At 41.1% G+C, this 26,943-nt stretch overlaps 1 protein-coding gene across 4 annotated transcripts in view; it reads right to left on the reverse strand.

Moving 5' to 3' along the window:
• The window catches only part of IL12RB2 (interleukin 12 receptor subunit beta 2), an 87,153-nt gene that overhangs the window by 24,067 nt on the left and 36,143 nt on the right, over positions 1–26,943 (reverse strand). For all 4 annotated transcript variants that reach the window (XM_024984942.2, XM_005204447.5, XM_024984948.2 and 1 more), the window contains 3 exon segments: positions 26,670–26,749; positions 14,199–14,418; positions 2,863–3,063 (listed from right to left, as the gene is read on the reverse strand). In XM_024984942.2, coding sequence (XP_024840710.1) covers positions 2,863–3,063; positions 14,199–14,418; positions 26,670–26,749 — 501 coding nt within the window.

Raw genomic sequence — 26,943 nt, forward strand, 5'->3', positions numbered from 1 at the left:
TTCTTGCTGGGGGAATCCCGTGGACAGAGGAGCCTGGCAGGAGTCCACAGGGTCACAGAGTCAGACATGACTGAGCACGCACACACACACACACACACACCACACCCTTAAAGGAACACTGATTCCACCTCAGCAACTCTAGGGACAGAGAATGCACTGCCTTGAGTGGCAACAACTGTCCTATTAGAGACCATCAACTGTAAGGGAAGTACTTTCTCAAAATTGAGCTGACATCTGTCTTCTTACAATTTTTATGCAGAGGGCCTTCATTCTGCTCTCCAGACAACAAAGGACACATACCCTTTCTTACATACATATCGAAGCCAGCAAGAGTCATCAACCACCTCCCACCCCAATCTAGAACACTCTCCTACACACTAAATGCTTTCCCCATTAAAAGTTCCAGACCCTAAAGGCTTGCTCACCTTCCTCTGATGCTCACGGGGGTATCCAGGCAGCATTCTCTTTAAGTACCGTGATTAAAACTGAACACAACCCACTAGAAGTCTGAGTAGCCAGACTCTAAAAGAGGCACACAGTTAAGGACTGGGTCATGTATCATGCACCATGCTCTGTTTTTTTCATCTGTGAAAATCTTGCCTCCTTAAGCAGGATGTGTATATCCTCCTGGACAGGTATAATGGTTGTCATGGTGTAATGAAAATATTATGGGATTTAGAGCTTCAAAACCTATAAAATCTTAGCTCCATCACATATAATAATAATACTGATAGCTAGATTATTGAGCACTTAAAATGTGTTAGGTATTGTTAAAAATGTTTTCTCCTTCAATTAGTCTTCACAATAACCCAGTGAGGTAGGCAATATTACCCCCATTTTCCAGATAAGGAAACTGAGGCACAGAGAAGTTAATTTGCCCTGGATCATACACTTTGATAAGTGACAGAGCCAGGACTCAAATCCAGATAATCTGGCTGCAGAACTTTTCATCACTATGCTGAACTTATACTTTAAAAATCACACTGACATTTTTAACACATTAAATTAACACATCACTGCCATACAGAAAACACATTTATCAACATTTTAAGGGAATACTTCTCAGTGCTCTGTGGTAACCTAAATGGGAAGGAAATAAAAAAAAGAAGGGGTATATATTGGGTTGGCCAAGGAGTTCATTCAGGTTTCCTGTAATATAGAAATATATGTATAGCTGATTCACTTTGCTATTAGTAGAAACTAACACAACATTGTGAAGCAACTATATGTCAATAAAATAAATAAAAAAAATAATTTGGGGTGATCTGCTGGCCTAGATTTGCATTAATAATCTTATGATGATTTTGCTTTATTGTAGAATAACAATTAGTAGGAGAAAAACAGAAGGCGGAAAATACTGTAGCTTCAGCTTCTGAATGTGTCAGCACATGTGCGTGTGCGCACACACACACAGACACACAGACACACACAGACACACGTGCCTTGTTCGTTAAAATTCATCCTGGAAGATTTTCAAAAAAGTGACCATCTAACTAGCTTAACTCTAGAATGCAAATAATACCATTTCTCTTCGGGAAAATTAAAATAAGAAATTCCCACTAATTGGTCTTTGGTAACATTCATTGGTAAGTAAGGGAGGCCTTTGAGTATTTCAAACACAAAACAATAATAGAAGCTGACAGTGGCTCACAGAGTAAGACTTCAGAGTTTGTAATTAAGAACTTGAAAAAAATAAAGAACTTGAGATGTTGCCCTTTAATGTTTGTTGGGCAAATATGTCAGCCACCTCCGGTGTGATTAGGACTAGATCTCTCTGACAGAAGAGGTTAAGGATTCTTTTCACTGGTTAGAAATAATAAGCCCCATTTAGGGACTGCTTCCATGACAGCAGAAGGGTAAGCATCAGACTCTGATAGGAGGAAGACACACACCACTGCAATCATTTATCAAAATGGATAAACAAGCCTTTGGCCGCCTTGTTTTCCAATTGTCCAATGTTGCTTATAGACTCCCCGAGTGGCTCAGTGGTAAAGAATTCACCTGCCAATGCAGGAGACGTAGGTTTGATCCCTGGGTCTGGGAAGATCCTCTGGAGAAGGAAATGGCAACCCACTCCAGTATTCCTGCCTGAGAAATTCCATAGACAGAGGACCCTGGTGGGCTACAGTCCATGGGGTTGCAAAGTGTCAGACACGACTTAGCGATGAAACAACAATAACAACAATGTTGCCTATGCACAGGATTAAATGATTATTTATGAAATTTCTTTTCAGTTTAAATTCATATTGTATGATACAGAAATTTAAGATGTACTCCAAAGATAAAATGAAATAAAAAAAAAACACTGATTAACTTCTGTCCAATTGTTTGAATGCATTTTCAGATGCTTTCCATAACTTGATATATGTAACCACTGACAGATTTGCAATTTGAGTATGAGAGAAACCAACTGTCATATAGATAATTCTGGGTTTATTATCACACAAATAATAAGCAGCAGAATTGGAAATGAAAGATCTCCTGGTTTCCTCATTTGTAATAATGGGGGAAATAACTCTTGCTACATATGATTTTTCTCACAATTAAATGAACTCCCAAATGTAAGGTGTCCATCACACTGACTGGCTACTACTTAGCTCTCAGCCATGCTTGTTGGGTTCATTATTTACTCATCATATATGGCACTGTCCCAGGCACATGAGTTTTCAATAAATCCTAGAGGTTTTAGTCAATCAATGGGTCTTCTATGGCTGCAGTGGTGCACCCTGATGGGCTCTAGGTCATCACTGCCCCTCTTCTCACACAGCTGTAACTGAGAGCATGGCTTTGGGTTCCTGCCTGAAGTTTCCTTGAAAAACGTGAACTTAGTAACCCTTGAAAAGGAAGATGAATATTAAGTACCTGAAATCAGAGCAGACAGTCTGTAGGGGGGACTCCACAACCAGCCAAGAGGGGGCTGCATACCAGCCCCTGGGTGGAGCTCCCTCCACTCCACCACGTATTCCTGCACAGCAGCGGTAGCTTTCTCTGGAGGTGTCCACGTCACCATGAGCTTGTCCATGCCCTCTGACTTTGCCAAGACCTGTTGAGGAGCCAGCAACTCTTTATGGGGAAAGGTGGGGGGGAAAAAAAAACAAAATCACAGTGGAAACAGATATAAAAAACAACTACCCAACCCAGCAAAGTTGTGGCAATAACCGACGTCTTTTAAAGGACTTCAGGTTCACAGATTTTGTTCATCCAGCTTCTCAGTTCTTGGAGAACAGGCATCGGTGCCAGGACCCTGTGTAGTGTTATTTATGGAATTATTTCCCCTTCATCTTCCATTTCACTTTCCACTTCTGTGTCCCCAAAGGTACCTGCTCTAGTGATCTATAATATGCATCCTTCTAATCTACCTTCTATATGTTTATTTACATATATATGTGTCCTTGAGAATTAGTGTTGCTTTCAGTTTGTGTGTTGTATTTTCCTGAAACACATTTGGAGTAAATCTAGTGCTTTTCCTAACTTTTATTTTCCCACTCAACAATATGTTTCTATTCTGCTGCTATATGAAAATCAAGCTCATTCCTTCAGATTACTGCCTCAACATGTTCTTTGTGTAGTCTCCAAGTGACAAGCTTTCTTCCAACTCTTTGTCAGCACAAACAAGGATGCAATGAACCTTCTCTTGCATGTCCTTGTGTGTGCCTATGTAAAAGTGTCTCTCTCATTCTCTTACACTGTTGGTAAGAATGTAAATTGGTATAGCCACTATGGAGAACAGTATAGAGGTTCCTTAAAAAACTAAAAATAGAGCTACCACATGACCCAGCAATCCCACTCCTGGGCAAAGATCTGGAGAAAACCAAAATTTGAAAAGATGCATATACTCTGATATTCATTGCAGTACTCTTTACAATAGCCAGGACATGGAAGCAACCTCAATGTCCACTGACAGAGGAATGGATAAAGAAGATGTGGTACAAATATACAATGGAATATTACTCAGCCATAAAAAGGAACGAAACAATGCCATTTGCAGTGACATGGATGGACCTAGAGATTGTCATACAGAATGAAGTAAGTCAAAAATAGACAAATATCATGTAATATCACTAATATGTGTAATCCAGAAAAATGGTTCATATGAACTTATTTGCAAATCAGAAACAGAGTCATAGATTAGAAAACAAATTTGTGGTCACTAAGGAGGAGGGATGGGATGAATTGGTAGATTGGGATTAACATATAAACACTACTATATATAAAATAGATGACTAAGAGAAATATCAGTAACCTCAGATATGCAGATGACACCACCCTTATGGCAGAAAGTGAAGAGGAACTCAAAAGCCTCTTGATTAAAGTGAAAGTGGAGAGTGAAAAAGTTGGCTTAAAGCTCAACATTCAGAAAACGAAGATCATGGCATCTGGTCCCATCACTTCATGGGAAATAGATGGGGAAACAGTGGAAACAGTGTCAGACTTTATTTTTCTGGGCTCCAAAATCACTGCAGATGGTGACTGCAGCCATGAAATTAAAAGACGCTTACTCCTTGGAAGGAAAGTTATGACCAACCTAGATAGCATATTCAAAAGCAGAGACATTACTTTGCCAACAAAGGTTCGTCTAGTCAAGGCTATGGTTTTTCCGGTGGTCATGTGTGGATGTGAGAGTTGGACTGTGAAGAAGGCTGAGCACCAAAGAATTGATGCTTTTGAACTGTGGTGTTGGAGAAGACTCTTGAGAGTCCCTTGGACTGCAAGGAGATCCAACCAGTCCATTCTGAAGGAGATCAGCCCTGGGATTTCTTTGGAAGGAATGATGCTGAAGCTGAAACTCCAGTACTTTGGCCACTTCATGTGAAGAGTTGACTCATTGGAAAAGACTCTGATGCTGGGAGGGATTGGGGGCAGGAGGAGAAGGGGACAACAGAGGATGAGATGGCTGGATGGCATCGCTGACTCGATGGACGTTGAGTCTGAGTGAACTCCGGGAGTTGGTGATGGACAGGGAGGCCTGACGTGCTGCGATTCATGGGGTCGCAAAGAGTCAGACACGACTGAGCGACTGATCTGATCTAATCTGATCTGAATAAGAACCTATTGTATAGCACAGGGAACTATATGAATGTTCTGTGATGACCAAAATGAGAAGGAAATCTAACAGAAGAGTATTGTTCAATCGCTAAGTCGTGTCCGACTCTTTGTGACCCCACAGACTGCAGCATGCCCCGCTTCCCTGTCCTTCACTATCTCCCAGAGTTTGCTCAAACTCATGTCCATTGAGCCAGTGATGCCACACAACCATCTCATCCTCTGTTGCCCTCTTCTCCTCTTGTCCTCCATCTTTCCCAGCATCAGATTCTTGGAATCAGATGGTCAAAGAATTGGAGCTTCAGCTTCAGCATCAGTCCTTCCAATGAATATTCAGGGTTGATTTCTTTAGGACTGATTGGTTTGACCTCCTTGTTGTCCAAGGGATTCTCAAGAGTCTTCTCCAGCACAATTTAAAAGCATCAATTCTTCGGCACTCAGCCTTCTTTATGGTGCAACTCTCACATCCAATCATGACTATTAGAAAAACCGTAGCTTTGACAATTAGGACCTTCGTCGGTAAAGTGATGTTTCCACCTTTTAATATACTGTCTAGGTTTGTCATAGCTTTTCTTTCAAGGAGCAAGCGTCTTTTAATTTCATGACTGCAGCAACTGTCCACAGTGATTTTGGAGCCTAAGAAAATAAAATCTGCCACTGTTTCCCCATTTATTTGCTATGAAGTGATGGGACCAGATGCCATGATCTTAGTTTTTTGAATGTTGAATTTTAAGCAGCTTTTCCACTCTCCTCTTTCACTTTCATCAAGAGGCTCTTTAGTTCCTCTTCGCTTTCTGCCATTAGGGTAGTGACATCTGCATATCCGAGACTGTTGGATTTTCTCCTGGCAAACTTGATTCCAACTTGTGATTCATCCAACTCAGCATTTTGCATGATGTACTCTGCTTATAAGTTAAATAAGCAGGGTGACAATATACTGTCATGACGTACTCTTCTCCCAAATGTGAACCAGTGTGGAGTGGATATATGTATATGTATTACATAACTGATTCACTTTGCTATATAGAAACTAACACAACATTGTAGAGCAACTATACTTCAGTTTTTTAAAAATAGACTCTCTCTACATATAAATGCACACAATTTTTCAATTATAAACTAAATTCACCCATTTCCCTAAATATGGTCAGACTGATCTCTAAAACAGTAAATCAGTTGACCCTCCAACAAGAAAAGCATGAGAGTTCTCATTTCCCCACCAACATCTGGTATTTTCTTTCTCATTTTCCCAAGCTGGCACATGTAAGGAGGTATTTAATTGTGGTTTTATTTTCGTTTTCTGATTTCTTACAAGGCTGAGCTCTTCACATATTACTAGCTGTCTGACTTTCCCCTTTTCATACCTCACTCATTTTTTTTTCTGTTGTATTTCCTGTCTTCTTCCTGATTTGCAGAAATAACTTCTATATTCTAGATATTAATCACATGTTAGTTTTCAACACTAAAAATATCTCACTCTAGTCTTTCAAGTCTCTTAATTTTATGATGTGTTTGTTGAACATAAATACTTACTTTGATGTGGATAAATTTACCACAGTATGTGTATTTTGAGTCTTATTTATAAAATCCTTCCATTCTGGGGTCACAAAGATACTTAACTACATTTCCTCCCATTTGCTTTTGGTTTTATTTTTTAAATACCTTTCATATTTAGGTTTTTAATCCAAATCTAGCTAAAGGGTGTGTGTGTGTGTGTGTTTAAAGGAAATAAGCTTTATTATCTTTTCCACACAACAGGTCAATTTTTCCAAATGTGGTACCACCCCTGTCACACACTAAGCTCCACATATTCATGGGTTTGTGTGTGGATCAGCTTCTTCACCAGAACACACTGGTCACATTACAACGCTCTGTGACACCTGACTATTTGGTAGTTAAAGTCCCTCCTCATTTTGCTCTTCTTTTTTTCAAAGTGATCTTGGGTATTCATGAAACTTTATTCTTCCATATAGCTCCTATAATCAGTTTATGAGAGTCCTCAAAAATTTCAGCTGGTATTTTTATTGGAATTATATTAAATTTACAGCTCAGTTCAGGGAGAACTGATATTGTTACAATGTTAGGTTGTCCCATTTATAAATATGATGTTTCTTTGAAGTTGTTTGGGTCTCTTTTTATATCTTTTAATGGAGTTTCAAAAATTCCTCCTTAAAGTTTTAATGTGCTTTTTAAGGTTAATTCCTAGACATGTTATACTATTAGTTTGCTATTAAAATGGCATCTTATTTTCTACTTCTTTTCCACTATGAATTTGTGTGTGTTATTCTTATTCTAGCCGACCTTCTAAACTCTCTAATTAGTTCTCATAATTTGTCTATGGCCCTTGTTAAATTTTCCATGTAATAATCTTATTAGTTGTACACTTAAAATCTCTTCTTCCCAATCTTTGAACAAATCTCATTTCCTTTTTTTTTAAATCTTGTTGCTAATTTTAAAAAAGAATGTTCCCACATATCTTTATTAAGATGATGCTTGCTGCATGTTTTTGGTAGAAAGTCTTTAAAAAGCTAAAAAGTTTTCCTTTTTTTTATAGCTTTCAAACAGATTTTATTTTTATAAAATACTATTTACTAAAAATTTTGTTTTACTAAATACATTTCTATATCTGTTAAGAACATATCCCCCTTTTCTCCTTCAGTATTAAAGTAATGAATTACATTGATACACTTTTCTGATATTGATCCATCTTTGTATTCTTGGGGGCAACCCTGCTTGATCATTCTGCACTCATTATCTTTTCTCCTTTCTTCTTAAAATAGACTTTATTTTTTAAAGCAGTTTTAAGTTCACAGCAAAATTGAGTGAGATGTACAGACATTTTCCACACACCCCCGACCCCAAACACGCATCACTTCCCCCATTATCGACATCCTGCACCAGAGTAGTACATTCTGTAAGATTCTTGATAAATATGTTCAAATATTTCCCCTTTCATTCACGTTTTCTCTTAATTTCTTTTAATTTAATTTAATTTCTTTCTCTTAATTTCTTTTATGCAATTATCATCACTTATTCTTTCAATGTCTTAAGTCTTCTTATTTTTCAAACTCTTTTCCCCTTTTGATGACTTTTAAGTTTCTCACCCAATCTTCCTCTCACTCATTCACTCTTCAGATAAGTCCTTTCTGCTATCCAACCCATTGGGTGAGTTCTTTATTTCAACAACTGAACTTTTCATATTGAATCTCTATTTAGGGCTATTCCACAACCACCTGTTTCTGATTCATGTTCCCAGTATCCTCTCTTATCTTTCTAAGGATACTTCTTATGCTTACTCTAAACTCTTATTTATTCAATTATTTCTGGTTGCACTGGGTCTTCATTGCAGTGAGCACGCTTTCTCTAGTAGCAGTGAGCAGGGGGCCACTCTTAGTAGCTGTGAAAGGCTTCTCTCCGGTTGCAAAGCAGGGTCTCTAGGTACATGGGCTTTAATAGTTACAGAACATGGGCTCAGTGGTTGTGGCGCATGGGCTTTAGTTGCTCCACAGCATGTGGAATCTTCCTGGACCAGGGATTGAACCCATGGCCCCTGCATTGGGAGGAGGATTCTTATCTGCTGGACCACCAGGGAAGCCCTTATTCTAAACTCTTGGTCTTTCTATTGTGCTGATTATGCGTCCTACCACCCAAGTAATCCCACTTGGTGCCTTTCCTTCCCAGAACTGTGCCCCTCAGATTTCTCCTAATTTTCTCCTTTGGGGTCATGTTTTATTTCCTTGGATTGATCAGCAGCCTTGACCTTCATTTTTCTATGGGGGGAGTCGTGAAACCTTAGCCAGAGCTTGTGCTCCTCCAGGTAAGCTTAGGTGAGGAGAAGGAGCTTTTCAGAGTGGAGAACCAGAGAGCCTATAGTGATGCACCCTGAGCTCTGCTTGGCTCTTGGGAGGTGTACTTGGCAGCTCCGGAACCTGCCCATGCCTCTGTGGCTGACACTGCTCTTCATGGGAGAGTGGGGCTGTCATTCTCTTCTATAACTGCCAGACCATGGGGTTGGGGGGCAGGAGAATATCTCAGGCACTCTTCATTAGGTTCCAGGGCTTCCTCATAGTCATTCTGCCCTGCCCTCCAGACTTTCCTGCCCCATAGTAAAAATACCAAGTAAAATACCATAGTAAAAATACCAAGGCAACAAGGGGAAGAAAAAGGAGTGCAACAAGCCAGTGCCACCTCAGTCCTCTCCATTCCTCACTATTCCCCATTCACAGGTTCTCAGTCATCCTGTCCTGTCTCTCCTGTGGATCTTTGGGTGGGTTTGGTACCTCTGTGTTAGCTACCTTGCCAGGAACTGGAATTCCCCAGCCCTGGTTCTTTGTCTTCATTTGCCTTGGTATCTTATTTTCTGGCTATGCCACAAATTTGTTTTTGTTTTGGAGAATAAAACGTATTCATTCAGTAAATATGTATTGAGCACGTAGGGTTTGAAAGACTCTTTGCCAGGTGATGGGCTAACACAGTCAATCAACTTTTCTAACCACTGGTCTCATTGCAATTAGCTAAGTAAATCAACTTGGCATTGCCCAGTCTCTGAGTCACCACACTTGCCAGGAACCAGCCTGGATTTTCTCCCCACCGTGTTTGCCAGGGCATGCCCTCTCTTTTAGAACTTGGCTAACAACTCATTTCTGTGACATCTTTCAAAATTATTCTTCAGCCTTTATCATTCAAATTCCCTCTACATTTTCATTAAGAGCATCTGAATAGAGTTATGAAGTTCATACGCTATTTGGAAAAGTTGCCCTCCTGACAGGTGGCCTGGTTTTCAGTCTAGCTTTGTCACGAATTGGATGTACGATCTTGGCTAAGTTACTTCACCTCCTGGGGCCTCAGTCTCTGACATCTGTGTGGGCCTCTATGGTTGTGCTAGCTTCTGACTCTGGCCATAATTTCCAAAATTCCTGAGCACAGGGACAGGTCTGAAATATTAAATGTGTTTTATTTCTTGACCAGTCTGTTTAGCACACATTCAGTTTTCATCATAAACCAACAGAATCATTCTCATACTTCTTGATATTCAATGCTGTGGCATATGCCTTTTACAAACAAGTTGTCCCCGCTTTCTCAAAATCGATACAATTCTGCCGCTTGGGGCACTATTTTTCTCTTTCTGGGAAGAAAGCTGTTTCTGTGAGTTGTGTGAACTATACTGAAAGAGAAGCAGCAAAAGTACATGGTACACTATTCCTACAGATCATGCAGAATTTGGGACACGAGAGCTCCCCGATGGGAGATTTGCAAATCTGTCCTCCAGGTCTCCCTAGGAGGCTTGACTACTGCTATTGGATGGCTCAGGTGTGGCCTTAAGAGAGGCAGTGGGCTCTTAAGATTTCTAGGACCAGGACCCTTTTAGCTACAGCCTAGGTCTAGAGAACTGTTTCAATGTCTTACTTTACCACCCCTCCACATTTCTCTATTTTGAGCCTCATCCTTAATGACACTCCTCCATTCTGAGAGGGGGAATTGTGCCTCTTATGTCTTTTTGGCTTCTGGATCCATCATCCTTCAGCTCCTCAGGAACTTCATTCCCTTAATGATCCCCTTTCCCCTTCCTCGTCAACTCTTTCCCACCCTGGTTCTTCTTTTCAACTTCTATGCCTGCTCAGATCTTACTTTAAAACAAACCTTGCCTGCATACCTGCACTGTTTGCCTGGCTAACACAACTCGTCTCTCTAATCTCTGTTCACACGAAGCCTCCCCTCCATGCCCACGTTTCTACTTTTCTCTGTTCCTAGAGTGCCCTGTGCATATCTCTTGTCTCACATATATCCTGTACTGCAGTTTGCTTTTTTTATATGATTGCCCCTCCCACTGGACAAAATGTAATTGTACTTTTTACCTATTGCTGAACTCCAGTTACCTTATATAGTAATCTCAATAAATTTTTGTTGAATCAATAATGCAGAGGCCTAATGAATGTGTCATTTTGAGAAGCTGTTTTCAAATCTAAGTAAAGAAACTAGAATGGGCCCAGAAAATTCAAGATGCTTACATCCTCAAGACCCATCTGCAGTGAGGTTTAAAGAAGTAAGGTATTTTGACATACTACTTTTTAATAAGAGCAGGATATTAAACAGTGGTAAGATCTCAATTTTCCCCTACAGGATCCCTTTAAAAAATTTACACATACAGTACTTACTCAATGAAGAAGCAAATTTGAGTATAAAAATCACCTGTAATACCACAATGTAGATATGACTTCTGTTGATATTTCCATGTACATTCTTCTAGACTTCTTTACTGTGCTAAAATGTCTATTTGTGTAAATTCATATTTTAAATTGCATTATACCATGTATACTTTTGAAAGCCTACTTTTTCACTCATCATGTGCATCTTTCCACACCAATAAAAACACAGCTACAATATTACTTTTATACTGGAGTGGGATTAAGGTGGGTGAAGGTTATGATATATTTAACCAATCTACCCTCTATTATAAAATTTTAGGCTGTTTGTAGTGTTTCATTATTTCAAAACCATTTCAACAACAAAAAAAAACATTTTAAAACCATTCAACAAAAAAGCTTACATTTTTTTTTTAAGCTCATGCCTTATTATTTGCTGAGGATGTATTATTAATGGCATAGTTTCCTGGTCAAAAGATATATTCATATTTGAAGTTTTTTATGTTACAAGTTGACACATTTCTCTTCAGAAAGTTGTACCAATTCATGAGCTTCCCTAGTGGCTCAACTGTAAAGAAAGTGTACCAGTTCACACAAAAGTGGCTTTTCCCCACACTTTCACCAGTATAGGTTATGCTGATGCTACTTACTCTTTTTTATTTTGATCTGATTGCTAAGGTTTTTTTTCTTTCAAAACTTGCATCTCATTGATTGCTAGTTAGGCTGAACATGTTTTTATATCTGTATTGTTCCTTTTATTTATTTATTTATTTGTAAGTGTTTATTTATTTATTTCACTGCCCAGGTCTTAGCCGCAGCATGCAGGATCTTCTAGTTGCAGGATGTGGGATCAAGTTCCCTGACTAGGGCTCAAACCCTGGCCCCTTGCATTGGAAGAGTGGAGTCTTAGCCACTGGACCATGAAGGAAGTCCCTATTCCTTTTATTTTATATTTGACTTTCCTGTTCATATCCCATTATCTCTTATTTATTTGAAAAGTTATATGTATTTGCCAAAAATCTATCATATACTTTTCCTAAATTGCTCTTTGCATTTAAAACCTTATTTACAGTGTTTTTTAAAAATTCTTACTTTACTATGCATAAAGTTAAGCTTTTTTCCCATAGGTAATCCATCTTTTCCTTCAGGTTTCTTCTTAGATGCCTTCCCCACATGAGGCAGAGATTACCAGTTACCTACCAAATACCCTCTTCTCATCTTCTCTAGCAAGAGAACAATGTGTTTCTAAGTCTCCTTTGTAGTTGGGTGTGACCAAGTGACAAGTTAGGATCAATACTGCAAGTGTTGTTGTGTGACTTGGGGCAAAACTCCTCAAGAGTGAGAGGTGAGGCTTCTCCCTTCTTTTCTGCTGCCTAGAAGGAGACAGCTGGAGCTCCAGCAGTCATCCTGGACTATGTGGCAGAGGGTACAGAAGGAAGGAGGCTGGAGTCCTCATGAGTACAGCTGTCACACCAGCCCTGGGCTGTCTACCTCCAAACTTCTCTTCTATAAGAGAATAAGTAAGTCACTATAGTCAAGCCTCTAGAAAGAGCAACTACCACTCCTAAAAGAAATTCCTAACTCATATGCTGACCCAAGGGTATATCAATATTTATTTGTATTTTTATCTACTATATTATCTCTACCTTTACAGATATATGACTGAAAAGACTTATAACCAAGATTCAATAGTATATATAAGATGAGAATTCTTGGTAGAAGCTTCTTCAAAATAATAATTGCTAGGCTTCCCTGGTGGCTCAGGTGGTAAAGAATCTGCATGCAATGCAGGAGACCTCGATTCAATTCCCAGGTCAGGAAGATTTGCTGGAGAAGGGCTAGGCGGCCCACTCTAGTATACTTGGGCTTCCCTGGTGGTTCAGCTGGTAAAGAATCTGTCTGCAATGTGAGAGACCTGGGTTTGATCCCTAGGTTGGGAAGATTCCCTCGAGAAGGGAACAGCTACCCACTCCAGTATTCTGGCCTGGAGAATTCCATGGACTGCAAAGAGTTGGACACGACTGAGTGACTTTCACTTTCAGACCCCAGTGTGGATAAACTGTTACACTGAATTTTAAGGAAGAATCTAATTATAGAGTTTTATTCTATCAGGCATTTTTTGAAACAGTTAGGCCGACAATCTTGACTAAAATACTTTTATAATACAGGTCTTGAAAATAGTTTTAGTATCTATTTTCTTCACTAATTATCAGCTTTAATCCTGACAAGGTAGCTTTCAGAGGATGTGACTATAAAATATGTCTAGCTAGCTGGGAGGTTTTCAATGTAGATAATTGGATACATATCTAAATTTGAATAATAAAGAGCTATAGTATAGCAATATTGTACTATAGTTCCTTACAGTCAGAATTTCATTTTAATATTATTGGTTTTCAAACATGTTTTGACTATAGGTATGCTTTTTCTAGAACTTGACAACACATATTACTCTTGCTCATGGAAAAATTAGCAAGATATTAGTGTTCAATTTAATGAATATTTCCATAACTAACATTTATTGTTTATATGTGTGTGCATACTCTCAGTCATCTTCGACTCTTTGTGACCCCATGGACTCCAGTCCACCAGTCTCCTCTCTCCATGAGACTTCCCAAGCAAATGGTTTCCATTTCCTCCTCCAGGGGATCTTCCTGACCCAGGGATCGAACCTGTGCGTCTTGCATTGGCAAGGGGTTCTTTACCAGCTGAGCCACCAGGGAAACCCCAAACACCTATTATGTATTTATTAGTCTCTGTATTTAAACTCACAATGACCTGCAATTCAGGTAATGTAATCCCTAGTTTAGAGAGGAGGAAATTGAAGCTCAGAGGTGTTAATTCATTTGGATACTCACTGGCTAAAAGGAAATTTCAGACAGCCTTTGAAACCTGTTAATTTCAAAGTCTACACTCCTGTGCTACTCATACCAGGCCCTGAGCTGGGCCTGAATGAGCTAAGAGATTAGGAAGACAGTTTCCTACAAACAATATTAAAGAAAATTTGGTACTTACCTGCCCCACACAGATCCGTTATGTTAATGCGAGTGGGCAGGGAACTGCCTTTCGAGTTAGCTGCAGACACAGCCGCAGCCCAGTTCCCAGTTCTGGGAATTACCCAGGTCCAGGAAGTGTGTTCTGTGATGTTCTGTAGTGTGATTTCCCCTCCTGCCACCTTCTGCAAGGTCACTTGATAGTGGAGGATTTTTCCTCTTGCTTCCGATAGACTCAGATTCTGCAACAAAACACACTTACTTACTGTGTACTCTCAGACAAGGTCACTGGATGCTCTATGCTAGGACCTCATGACTGCCTGCAGCAGGTGACTACACTAGAGTGACCTTTTTTTTACATTTTTTCATTTCTTCCACCACACACTTATGCTCCACCAAGCTCCACCACTTATAGAAAACAATCAGTTAACATTTTTAAAAAGTTAATTCTTAAAGAATTGTTTGGGAACAATCCCAGAAAGTAAGCATAAAACTAATTCTTTGTATTGTAACCCTGTTAGACAAGGACCATGAGAAACAGAATCACTGGAAATGGAGAGTTGCCCAAGCCTGTGTTGGCAGTGCCTGTCCATGCCTAGTGTAGGGAGAGAAAGGCAATGCTCACCAGACTTAAGCATCACAGTTTTCTTGCAAGGCTCTTCTTTTCATGGGGTGTGGCGTGACCTCAAGATGCTGAAAAACACACCTTAGGGTTGGCAAATGCCCCTTTTTCTGGTTTCCTGCTCCTAAGCCATCTTTTAATAATTTGGTATCCTATGTCTTTTATCTGTCAGGAGAGGCTGGGTTAATATGAATATCTGCTTCATTTAGAATTTGTATCTTCCACTTTAAGTGAAAAAACTGGCCTTCTGATTATAATTTGGCTTCTGAAATAATTAGCATGCTGCAAGAGGATGCTCCTATCTGCTGACTCAGGCCTTCTGGTTGGCCCAACAGCTGCAATTCTCACTATAAATTAATGCATGAACAGCCAGCTTTTTCATATTTCAGGCTCTGGGAGCTTGAATGATGCAGGTCATGTCCTAGGTGCCTTTCTGGATCCACAAGGGCCAAGACTCGATCATAAAACATGGTCAATGCAATGGGTGAATGCCATGTGGCTGGGGGCATTTTGGGGTGCACGTTCAGCTTTTCCCTATAAGACATCCTGTGTCCTGGCAAGAACCACAAAGTTTTGGTGGGGCAAGTGTCCATCACAGCTGATCTTGTGTGGATTAAAACAAGTGAGTGCTTTTGACATTGTGATGTTCTGAACTGTTATTAATAAACATGCCCTTGGCCACAGAAGAAAAAAAAAAGATAAATAAGTAAAAGCTGGGTAGGGAAGACCATTCGATCAGGTCTCTCTCACTCCATCCTTCCCTACTTGTCTCTTTGGTAGCTCCAGAGGGTAGCACCCAAATGTACTTCCCAAGAGTTGGCGCTCACAAAACTCCTCATTCTTGCCAGGGACCCAGGAGGCAAATAGGGAAACAGCCTCTATTATGGCCCCCTCATTGTCCTTCACAGATACCTTGGTAATCTCATGCAATCCAATGGTAGAATGCTAACAGAAGGGGGGAAATGTCAAGTCCTCCTGGGTCCAACGAACCTACGTAGTGACTGCTGTGGAAATCTATCTGATCCCAGTGATCTGGTAAGCAGAGGTGTGGGTTGGAAAGATGAGTGAAGGAGGGCAGCGAAGGGCCTGGACCTATCTTGCATTTTCTCTTCAGATCCCATATTTTTGAGCCGCAAATATCAGTGAGAAAATGAAGATGGGGCCAACAAGTTAGACAAAGGAACATGGTATCCCTTGACTTGTGCTTATATAAAATGTCAAACTCAAGTTTGGGGATAAAGGTTAACATCAATCAGTTAACTAATCTCCTTAACCAAACTGGAAAATGGACCTAACTTGTCTAGCAAGGTCCATAGAATAAAAGATTCAATGAGTTCAGTGAGTCAGTGGGGAAACAAGTATTTAGCCAGCAGGCAGGCAGTCTCCTGAAGCACCTGAAAACAGTGTGATTAGGTTAGTTAAAAAAATTAGGTAACATTAAGTTTGCAAACCATGTACATAATCCATCACCCGTGGATTAACCTGGCTCTAAGGGAATGGAATAACAACAGAATTAAATAATGGAATAATTATTCCAGTTTTAATAAGAGCTAGAATAGAATACCAGAAGAGCAGAACTGGAGGGGATTCTCCAGATGAACAATTAATTCAGTGTTTCATTTTATCAACAGAGGAAACTAAGTCCCAGGGACACGAGATGATTTGCTTAAGGCCACTCAAGAGACAGATGGAGGAGCTGAGTGGAATCAAGGGCTCCTGACCTCCAGACTCATGACCCCTCCACTCTGACTCTCTACTCCTTCTATTGGCAAGCCTGAGACAGTTGGTGAGTACAGGCGCCATATTGCGTAGTTGGGTCCTCAGTCACCCTTCTGGCCCAGAGTTGCAAAGCAGCCTCTGTAATTGTGTGGCTGTGGTATGCTCTGATGTGGAACATCAATAGTGGGCATGAGGTTGGTAATTTGGGGAGGGTGGAGATCCAGAATTCTTTCTCCAGAGCCGACAGGCTCTAAGTCAGAAGGGGACAAGTTCTGAAACAAAAAGAACCTTGGCCTGATGAGCCAGCTGGGTCTTTTCAGATAAACTTATTTTTCCCTCTAGTGTTTATTTGGGTGGGTGAGAAGGGGGAATCTATCATCTATTGGGCCATACCATGAATCAGGAGCTCTACAATGAGTGTCACAATAAATGTGACACTCCCTATTCTGATGAGAGTGCTAAAGCTCAAGAGAGGTTAAGAAATAAACTTGTCCCCATAGTAATGTGAGATTTTAGTGCGCCCCCTGGTGGATGTGAGAGATGAAGGAGATACTCCTATTGAGCCAGGGATCCCTGTGAACATCACAAAGACAGGGTACTTCTTGTCCCTTCTTGGACAGTGCTAAGAGCAGATTTCAGCCAGTGATATTACTGTCGTCATCTTCTTCTACTGGTAAGAATACACTAAGAAGAAAAATGTGTCCACGGCTTCTCTCCCTTCAGTTTTCTTTCTGCTCTGTCCTGTGGAAAATGACCTAAACTTGGTGAACTTAGCCTTTCTGACTTTGGTTTGTCCAAAGAGCAAGGAGTGAGCTCCCTTATAAACCGTTATAATAATTCTGCTGCCTGAAAAGGCTTTCAGAATCAAAAATAACTTGGTGAATGCAATCCAAGAAAGCACAAAGTCTGATGCATTTCAGAATGCATTGCCCCGTTTCTGTTTTAAAGTGTATTATAGGAAAGGCGTTTCTGTGAATTGATAAAGCATTTCCTCTTAGGACTTAAAAACTACTGTACTGACAATAAAGTACTATTTTACTTCTGAATTTCTCTTCAGGCAAAAAATAACTTTTTAAAAACTGGTAGAGTTTAGCCTATATCAGAGAAGAGCGCCTGTAATCAAGACCCTTTGGAAAGCTGAGGAGTTTGAACATTTACTAATCACAGCTTTATCTGTGAGGTTTTTTTTTTTTTTCTTTTGGGTTCTGAAACACTGCTGACTTGGTTCTTGTTATTAGGACAGATCTTTGACTTTTCTGTTCCACCACTTAGCAGCTGTGTGACCTTGGGCAAGCTGTTTCAACTCTCTGAGCCTCAGTTTCCTCACATGTAAAGTGAGGATAATTCTTTGTGCAGCACAGGTGTATTGGAGGATTCAGTGACCTAAGGGAAGCAGACTGTTTCAAAACAGTGTTTGGTGCATGACAGATGTGAAGACACTTGGTGGGTACTGTTTATTCACTCTAATATAAAAATCATCATGATTGGCACTTTACCCTTATGGCTCTTCTTTGAATCTTCTATTATTCTTAACCTGGCATATACCACAGCTCCCTGTAGAAGTCTCACCAATATCACACAGTTGATTACAAAGTATATATACCATTTGTGGGTTTAAGCCTGAATACTTCAACTTTTCAACTTATGACTGCCTTCAGCAACCCTAGTTCAAAGTAAGGACAGTCTTTACCTGGAAGGTTTGAAAATCACTGTACTGGAAATTTCTATCTGTGGATCTGTTTTCCCCATTAGCCTGTCAGTTTATTTTTGCATCCTCAGTGTCACACACAGTGTTTGCCTCCTAACAATGACCTTGCAAACACTTTTCACAATTCTCTCTTTAGTTTTCATAGCAATCTCATGTAGTATATGCTGTTATTATCTACACTGTGCTCATAAGGCACAGAGAGGTTGAGCACCATGCTCAAGGACACACAGCCAGCAAGTGGTAAAGCTGGAACTTGAACCCAGGTAGCACAGCTGCTCTACCTGGAGGATGAGGTCTTAAACTGCTGTCATGCTGGCACTCAGTAGACATTCCCCAGGTGTTCTGTTACTCTGAACTGATTTACCTTCTGGCAGTTACCCTGGCATAATGATTTCTATCTTGTTTTATAGCTGGAAAACAGCAAAATAATGGAAACTTTTTAAAAGCAAGCTTTAACCCCCCTTGCGTCTGTGTTTTCTATGTTCTGTTAATTCTCTGCTACTTACTCTTATCTTTGTCACTGACCACATTCTGCTATCTAATCCAAATTCCCTGCAATTGCAGCTGGTATAGCATGTGTGACCAGCAAGCAAGGGAAAGCAACCTGTTCTGTCTGAAAGCATCTGCAGCAATTCTGTGCCAGCCTGTGTTGGGACAGGGCTGGGAAAGGGAAGGAGAAAGAGTTGAATACCACAACAAAACTAATCTTCCCATCTGCTGCTTTTGTATTTAAATATTGATTCTGATGTTGTATAGCTCCTATAATTACATAAGGCTCCTGGCAGCCAATCTTCCCTGGGGATTCACAATAGACCTTTGTCCTCCATCAATATAAACCAGGTTACAAATAATACTTCCTACTTTTATTGAATCCCTTTCATATGAGGAGGTCAAAGAATTCATGGCTTCAGTGCAATGTGATACAGGCTGGAACACTCTTCATTCACCCAAGACAAAGACAGGGAGAAAGAAACCAAGTGAATGTACTAAACAAGCTGCTTCTGATCTCAACTGTCTTTCTGAAGCTGTGCTGTTAACTAGTATGGGGCTGGCTCTTTTCTCTTTCTCCTTGTCTTCTATGGTTTGAGGGTAGCTATTTATCAAAATGAATTACTTCTTTTAACAAGTGAGTCTTTTCCCTGCTCAATCTTTTCCCCACTTTTGGAAACAAGCGTTTCCCCATCTCTCCTTTCCTGCTTGTCAAGGCTTAGGAATCTTGCTCACTACAGGAGGGAGCCATGTAGCCTTTGAAATGAAGCTATCCTGACCTAGGATGGGGTGCCATCTGGAGGGTGAGCTCTTGGCCTCTGTGCCATACTGGCACTTAATAGACACGTGCATGCGTGCGTGCTCAGTCGCTTCAGTTGTGTCTGACTCTGCGACCCTATGGACTGTAGCCTGCCAGGCTCCTCTGTCCCTGGGATTCTCCAGGCAAAAATACTGGAGTGAGTTGCCATGTCCTTCTCCTAGGGATCTTCCCAACCTGGGGATCAAACCCGAGTCTCCTGCGTTGGCAGGTGGATTTTTTACCACTGAGCCATGAGAGAAGCCCCAAGATAGATCATTAGTAATTTTTAAATTGATTACATGTTGAAATGATAACATTCCCAATAAACCTGTGTTAAGTGATACATACTATTAAAATCAACTCCATCTGTTTTTTTTAATTTCCTAAAATGTGGCCATGAGAAAGTTTGAAATTACACATATGGCTTGCATCTGTGGCTTGCTTTATACTGGGTTGGCCAAAAAGTTTGTTCAGGTTTGTGTGCCCTCTTATGCTGAATGAACTTTTTGGCCAACCCAATATTTCTATGGGATAGCACTTCACTAATGTGATTCTGTACATGCCAAAGCCATGTCCCCCTGAGGTCTTCCCAGCAAATGTTCTCCCACCCTTGTCCTGACTAATTTGTTCTTCTGGGGAGCTCCAATATTACCTTCTCGTATTTTTTTAAGTCAGAAAACTGTAATAACACCTGGACAGAATCAATATAAACAGTTTAAGGGAAAATACATGATATTTTCTAAAGCTTTTAAATATTCCAAAAGATTTTATCCTTAAAACTCAGTTTAAACAAACAAAAACTTCACCCTATTTAATCCTCAGCAACTAGACTGCTGACTCATTTTACCCACACCTCCAAATCCTTTCAACCAAATAAACTACAAGCAGATGCTCACATGGATTCTGATTGTGGGCCTATCTTTCCATGTGTAGACCCTCCCGTCCCTTGTGTCTTCCTGACGCTCTGTCTCTTTAACTGCAGTGACTCATCGCCTGAGCTTCACTTTGGTCTATGGTTCACCACGTTAGCTGCACAGAGAATGGGAGATGCTGAAACTGCCAGTATTACCTTCTGAAAGGTCCTGACTCCTCACCCATCCCCTCCCTGGTCATAGTCCCCTCAGCTGAACCTTGAACTCCTTCTTAACACCCGAAGACCCTCACCATCCCCTCTGCATTTCTGTCCTCCTCTGCTGGACGGTGAGCTCAAGGACATGGAGCCTGCCCCTGGCTTGTTCACGTCCATGTCCCTGCATACAACATGGGCTCTAGGCCTAAAGAGGGGCTTTAATGTACTTGTTCGCGTGGATGAACAAACGAGGGAGTGAGTGAATGAAGAAGGGAATTCAGCTCCATCTGCACACAGACATTTCTCTTCCAGACCCATGGTCTAAACCTAAACTTCAGAAAGTTTATGATTAGCCATGCTTCAGACAGTGAGAGGACTCTGAAGAAACTGACAGAGGAAACTGGAAAGGGTAATGTGGCTTTAACCCACTGTCGTATCTTTTCATATGTCAGATCAGATCAGATCAGATCAGTCGCTCAGTCGTGTCTGACTCTTTGCGACCCCATGAATCACAGTACACCAGGCCTCCCTGTCCATCACCAACTCCCGGAGTTCACTCAGACTCATGCCCATCGAGTCAGTGATGCCATCCAGCCATCTCATCCTCTGTCGTCCCCTTCTCCTCCTGCCCCCAATCCCTCCCAGCATCAGAGTCTTTTCCAATGAGTCAACTCTTCACATGAGGTGGCCAAAGTACTGGAGTTTCAGCTTCAGCATCATTCCTTCCAAAGAAATCCCAAGGCTCATCTCCTTCAGAAGGGACTGGTTGGATCTCCTTGCAGTCCAAGGGACTCTCAAGAGTCTTCTCCAACACCACAGTTCAAAAGCATCAATTCTTTGGTGCTCAGCCTTCTTCACAGTCCAACTCTCACATCCATACATGACCACCGGAAAAACCATAGCCTTGACTAGACGGACCTAATGTCTCTGCTTTTGAATATGCTATCTAGGTTGGTCATAACTTTCCTTCCAAGGAGTAAGCGTCTTTTAATTTCATGGCTGCAGTCACCATCTGTAGTGATTTTGGAGCACAGAAAAATAAAGTCTGACACTGTTTCCACTGTTTCCCCATCTATTTCCCATGAAGTGATGGGACCAGATGCCATGATCTTCGTTTTCTGAATGTTGAGCTTTAAGCCAACTTTTTCACTCTCCTCTTTCACTTTCATCAAGAGGCTTTTTAGTTCCTCTTCACTTTCTGCCATAAGGGTGGTGTCATCTGCATATCTGAGGTTATTGATATTTCTCCCGGCAATCTTGATTCCAGCTTGTGTTTCTTCCAGTCCAGCGTTTCTCATGATGTACTCTGCATATAAGTTAAATAAACAGGGTGACAATATACAGCCTTGACGTACTCCTTTTCCTATTTGGAACCAGTCTGTTGTTCCATGTCCAGTTCTAACTGTTGCTTCCTGACCTGCATACAGGTTTCTCAAGAGGCAGGTCAGGTGGTCTGGTATTCCCATCTCTTTCAGAATGTCCCACAGTTTATTGTGATCCACACAGTCAAAGGCTTATATTCAAAGTGACTTTCTTCTTAAAGGATGGAAGCTGAATTAACTGAAGGAAAAGTGTACTGGAATCACAGATGGAAATAACTGGTCAAAGCAAAGGAAATGATGTGAAAGTCTGTGCAGAAGGGGATGTTAGAATGTGAGGGAAAGAATTGGTGACCCCTTGTGAAGGGCTCTCATCCAACACTGGGGCTGTTGGTGACACAGCCACATTTTCTACCACCGCATTTACTGTTTTGACAATACCCAGGTGTTTTTGCTGTATTCATAGATTAGGCTCAATTTTTTGGCTTCAACATAGAAAGTACTTTTTCTCTTAAAAGCAACTATGGGGACTTCCTTAGTGGTCCAGCAGTTAGGACTCCATGCTTTTACTGCAGGTTCAATCCCTGGTCGAGGAGCTAAGATCTCACAAGCCGTGTGGTGTGACCAAAAATTAAAAAAAAAAAAAAAAAAGCTATGGCAAAAAACAGTATGGAATACTTTTGAGGAAATGTAGCTTTTAGGAGAAACCAAGGTGTGGGAAAATGAGGAACTACATAGGAACCAGAACAACAGCTGTCTTCTCCACCCTCAACACACTCACACTCACATTCATAAATAGACACACATGTAGATGCTCACATTCACACCCAACCCCCACACTCACAGACCCACACATACTCACCCACACTCACACCCACATACACCCCACACACCCATCTTCCACACATTCACGCCTTTACACTCACTCACTAAAATGGTGATTCACACCCTGGAATTTCACACCTAATGTGATGGTGTCAGGAGGCGGGGCCTCTGTGAGTTGATTAGGTCATAAGGGTGGAGCACCCATGGATGGGATCAGCACTCTCTAAGACCCCGGACAGCTGTCTAGCCCCTTCCACCATGTCACCATGTGAGGACGCAGGAGAAGTCTGCAATCCAGAAGAGGGCCCTTACCTAACCATGCTGGCAGCCAGATCTCAGACTTCCAGCATCCAGAACTGTGAGAAATTGATCTCTGCTATTTACAAGCCCCCAAACTATGGTGTTTTATTAGATGTGACTAAAACACTTACATACATGCACAGCATACATGCCTGCACAATCACACACATACTCATATCTGCACACCCACACAATCAGATCCCTCCCACGAATACAAAATTCACATGCATTCATACACATGTGCATTCACACACACACAACACACATGCAGACACACCACTCCAGACACTCACATCCTCACCACGGACCCGTCTCCCCTCCCTCCACCCACCCCCGCCCCCACCCTCAGCACACACCTGGGCTGTACCCATTCAGCATCAAGTTGTTCTTCTCTAGTGTAAACATACTAGAGAAATGAAAGGTCATCTCTCATTTCCCCAGCCGCAAGAGAAACGTGCTCTCTCTGTGTTCACAGGCTGACGGGGTTTTACTTGGGGCTTCCTTTGGTGCTGAAGCCCTGAATTCCCCTCTGCAGTGGCGGGGTGTCCCTTTCATTGGGTTTCCCAGTATTGATCAAAGTTAGAAAAGAAAAATCACCCACCACACGCATGTCTTCGCTTCCCTTCCCCAGTAAGGTCTGACTGGGCCCCACCACAAAGCACCTGATCTGGCTGCAGGCTGTTCTGAGGTTTTGATGAGTTCCTCCTGTCACAGCACTGCCCTGTCAGCTCCCAGTCCTGCCTGAGGGCGGCAAGAGGAATCCCCAGTCGGAGGAATGGGAGTGTTTCCAAACAGAAGGGCAGTATTCCACTCAGGAAGGGCTCCCAGCAGCAGGCACCACATTACAGAAATCCTTGTGAGAAATAGCTTCCCCTCCCCAGACTGCAGTTTCCGTGTTTGTAAAATGATTGCTGTAACTGCATGCTGCTTAAATGCCCTTTGGCTCTAGAGGTCTGGGATTCGGGGTTCTGGAGCTCAGAGCAGAACCACTCATCTCAGTAACTCTGGGCAGGATTTAATTGCCACTTCCTGTGTAGGGCCGTTGAAGAAATCCAGGATTCAACAGAAAAAGACTAAGTCCTGTGTGTGCATGTGCTAAGTCACTTCATTTGTGTCTGATTCTGTGTGACCCTATGCGCTGTAGCCTGCTAGGCTCCTCTGTCCCTGGAACTCTCCAGGCAAGAAAACTGGAATGGGTTGCCATTTCCTTCTCCAGGGGAATCTTCCCAACCCAGGGGTCAGAACCCAAATCTCTTATGTTTCCTGCATTGGCAGGAGGGTTCTTTACCACTAGCGCCACCTGGGAAGGACCAGGGACTAAGTCCTGTAACAACCCTGTAAAACAAAAAGGCTGGCTCCAACTCTCCTTTTTCAGGGTGGACAATTGCCAAAGGTTTTGAAGGTGCCCTTTCATGACCACCATCTAGCATAAGGTTGTAGAAGCTTCTAGTTTTTACATTTTTGGTTTCTTATTCAAATCCGTTCCGGTCCAAAAGATCCTTCTTGGGCACACAATTTTGGCTCCACAGAAGAAAACCTTTTGCTGCGATTCATGGGGTCACAAAGAGTTGGACACAACTGAGCGACTGAACTGAACTGAACTGAACTTATAGACAAGAGATGCCATCAAGGTGGGCTGTCTCCAGAGCAGTTCTTCCTGTCCCAGAAGGTCCTAGCAGAGACATCTGTCTGTCCCGGCTGGACTAGGAGCAATGTTCATGAGAGATAGGGTGGACCAGAAGAGTTTTGAAGTCCTTTTGAATTTCAAGACTTCATTTTAGAACCTAAAGCTTTGTAAGAAACAGGGACAAAATTAAGATGAGCAGCAGAGAGGAATCTGCATATGGAAGTTTGCTAAACATTACCTGTTTGCTAACAAATCGTTATTTTGACTTTGCTCTGAGGCTGGTTTCAGGGTGTCCTGCTTACGCCTGTTCTAAATGCTCTTTGTGACAGAAAGAAACACAGGTCTAGCACTGGGTATGTTGCTTACACTGTTATGAGAAAAATGTTGCGGTACCATCTAATTTACCTTGGCAGCCCCAGTGATTTTTCTGGGTTTACACCTTGTCATTTACTTGTGCCTCCACCCCCAACCTTGAATTCTGCAGGTACTTTGATCATTACCCTCATTCTACCAAGAGAAACCCCAGAGTTGAGAGGAATGAAATGGGACCAGAACAGCATATTTTCAGATAACTGTAAAGGACATTTTTGGAGGAGGGATCTTTACGGGATGAAGAATTTGCATTTTAACCAGTTGCTTACTTGTGAAAATGAAAACCAACAGCCAGGAATTGAGCTAGGTTCTTCTATACTATTTACAAATTGCGGTTGCTCTAAATGCCTTGCTTTAAGAATAATCTTGCTATTAAAAATTCATTTTTTAAGATAAATTTTAAGCTGCAGTTTTAGTTTCAAAGTGAAGAACTTGATAATGACTCACCAAGCTATTTACAGTAGTCTCCTTTTATACCAGAGATTCTATGTGTGAGAGAGAGAAAGGGAAAGAGGGAGAAAGAGCTCATTTCTTAAAATTGAAGAAGACCGTGATTATCAAAATCTATCATGCTAACCCCATCAGAGGACTTTATTACTCTGACTTCTAGTTTCATGCTTGTCAGCTGCATAATTCCAAAACTGTTTATTTACCCTTAACTGGAAGACATGTTGTAAAAAGGACATAGGTTTTGAGAAATAAAACCTTTCTTATAAACATGCCAATCAGTAGCTCAATTCAAACAATATATATATTTTGGGGGGCAAAATGAGTCATACTATAGCAGAAAGAGCTCTGGATGGGGTTTTAGTCCCAGCCCTGCACTTAGTAGGTGGTTGACTTTGTGAAAAACCTCCTTTTTTGGGCTCTCAGTTTTTTTCATGTGTTAGTGGGGATACTAGTATGTATCTCTTAGGGTTTTTGTAAGGGTTAAGTTGAAATGATAATGCCAGCTTTCAGCACTTTGTGAAACTTTTACATTCTGTCATAACATTAGGCCTCATTGTTTGCTGGAAGGTTGTTCTGTTTACCACTGTTTTACTACTATTCCTGAAGAAAGGCTGTTTTCTATTCCTATTTCTCTTATTTTCTACTATTATTAGTATTCCTGAGGTAGAGGCGCTTACTTTCCACCCACTCACTTTTCAATGACCATAGAAAACATATTCCTAAATATCTATATCCACAGCTTTACCCTCCCCTAAAATGAAAAAGTGAGGTGGTCACTGCAGGGCATATTGTATCTGTTGGGTGGGAGGAATGGCAGAGAGGAGAACAGAATCAGAAGAGAAGGTGTGGGGAATGGGGTCACAGGATGGGCACAGTTTGGGAAGGGAAGAGACCTTGATCTGACTGGAAGTGGATGAGGGAAAGATATGATTGCGTGGAGGCAGGAAGTAAAGAGTCCTCACCCTTGTGTTGGAAAAGTAAATGACATAAAGTCAACCATCGTGAAGATCTGGCTGAGAAAATGAGTTCCAACACAGTCTCTGAAGCCTCATATCAAAACAACTATAGAACAAGTTCTTCGGCCTTGAAACTTACCGTTCAAATATGTAATTCTCTTCATATGTCAATTATATCTCAATTAAAAAAACTAAATATATAGTTCTCCTGAATTTTAAGTGGACACTGCAAACTTACCTTCCAGAAAAGAGAAATCTGTTGTCTATTGTAGTCAATGTGCTGTCTCATGTACCAGACATTTAACATCCCAATAGGCTCTGTTTTGAAGGGGAAAAAAATCCACAGCTTCATGTATATATACATATATACAAATACACAACGTAAAAACTTTAAAAGTCAATTGGTTATTGATTAAACTATTCTAAGAGAGTAGAATTATAGGATAATTTCAATTTTCTTTGTGTCCCAGTATTTCCCTTTTCCTTTTGTTAAATAATGAACATGCTTGACC

The sequence above is a fragment of the Bos taurus genome, chromosome 3 (genome assembly GCF_002263795.3).
Source record: "Bos taurus isolate L1 Dominette 01449 registration number 42190680 breed Hereford chromosome 3, ARS-UCD2.0, whole genome shotgun sequence".
Taxonomy (NCBI): domain Eukaryota; kingdom Metazoa; phylum Chordata; class Mammalia; order Artiodactyla; family Bovidae; genus Bos; species Bos taurus.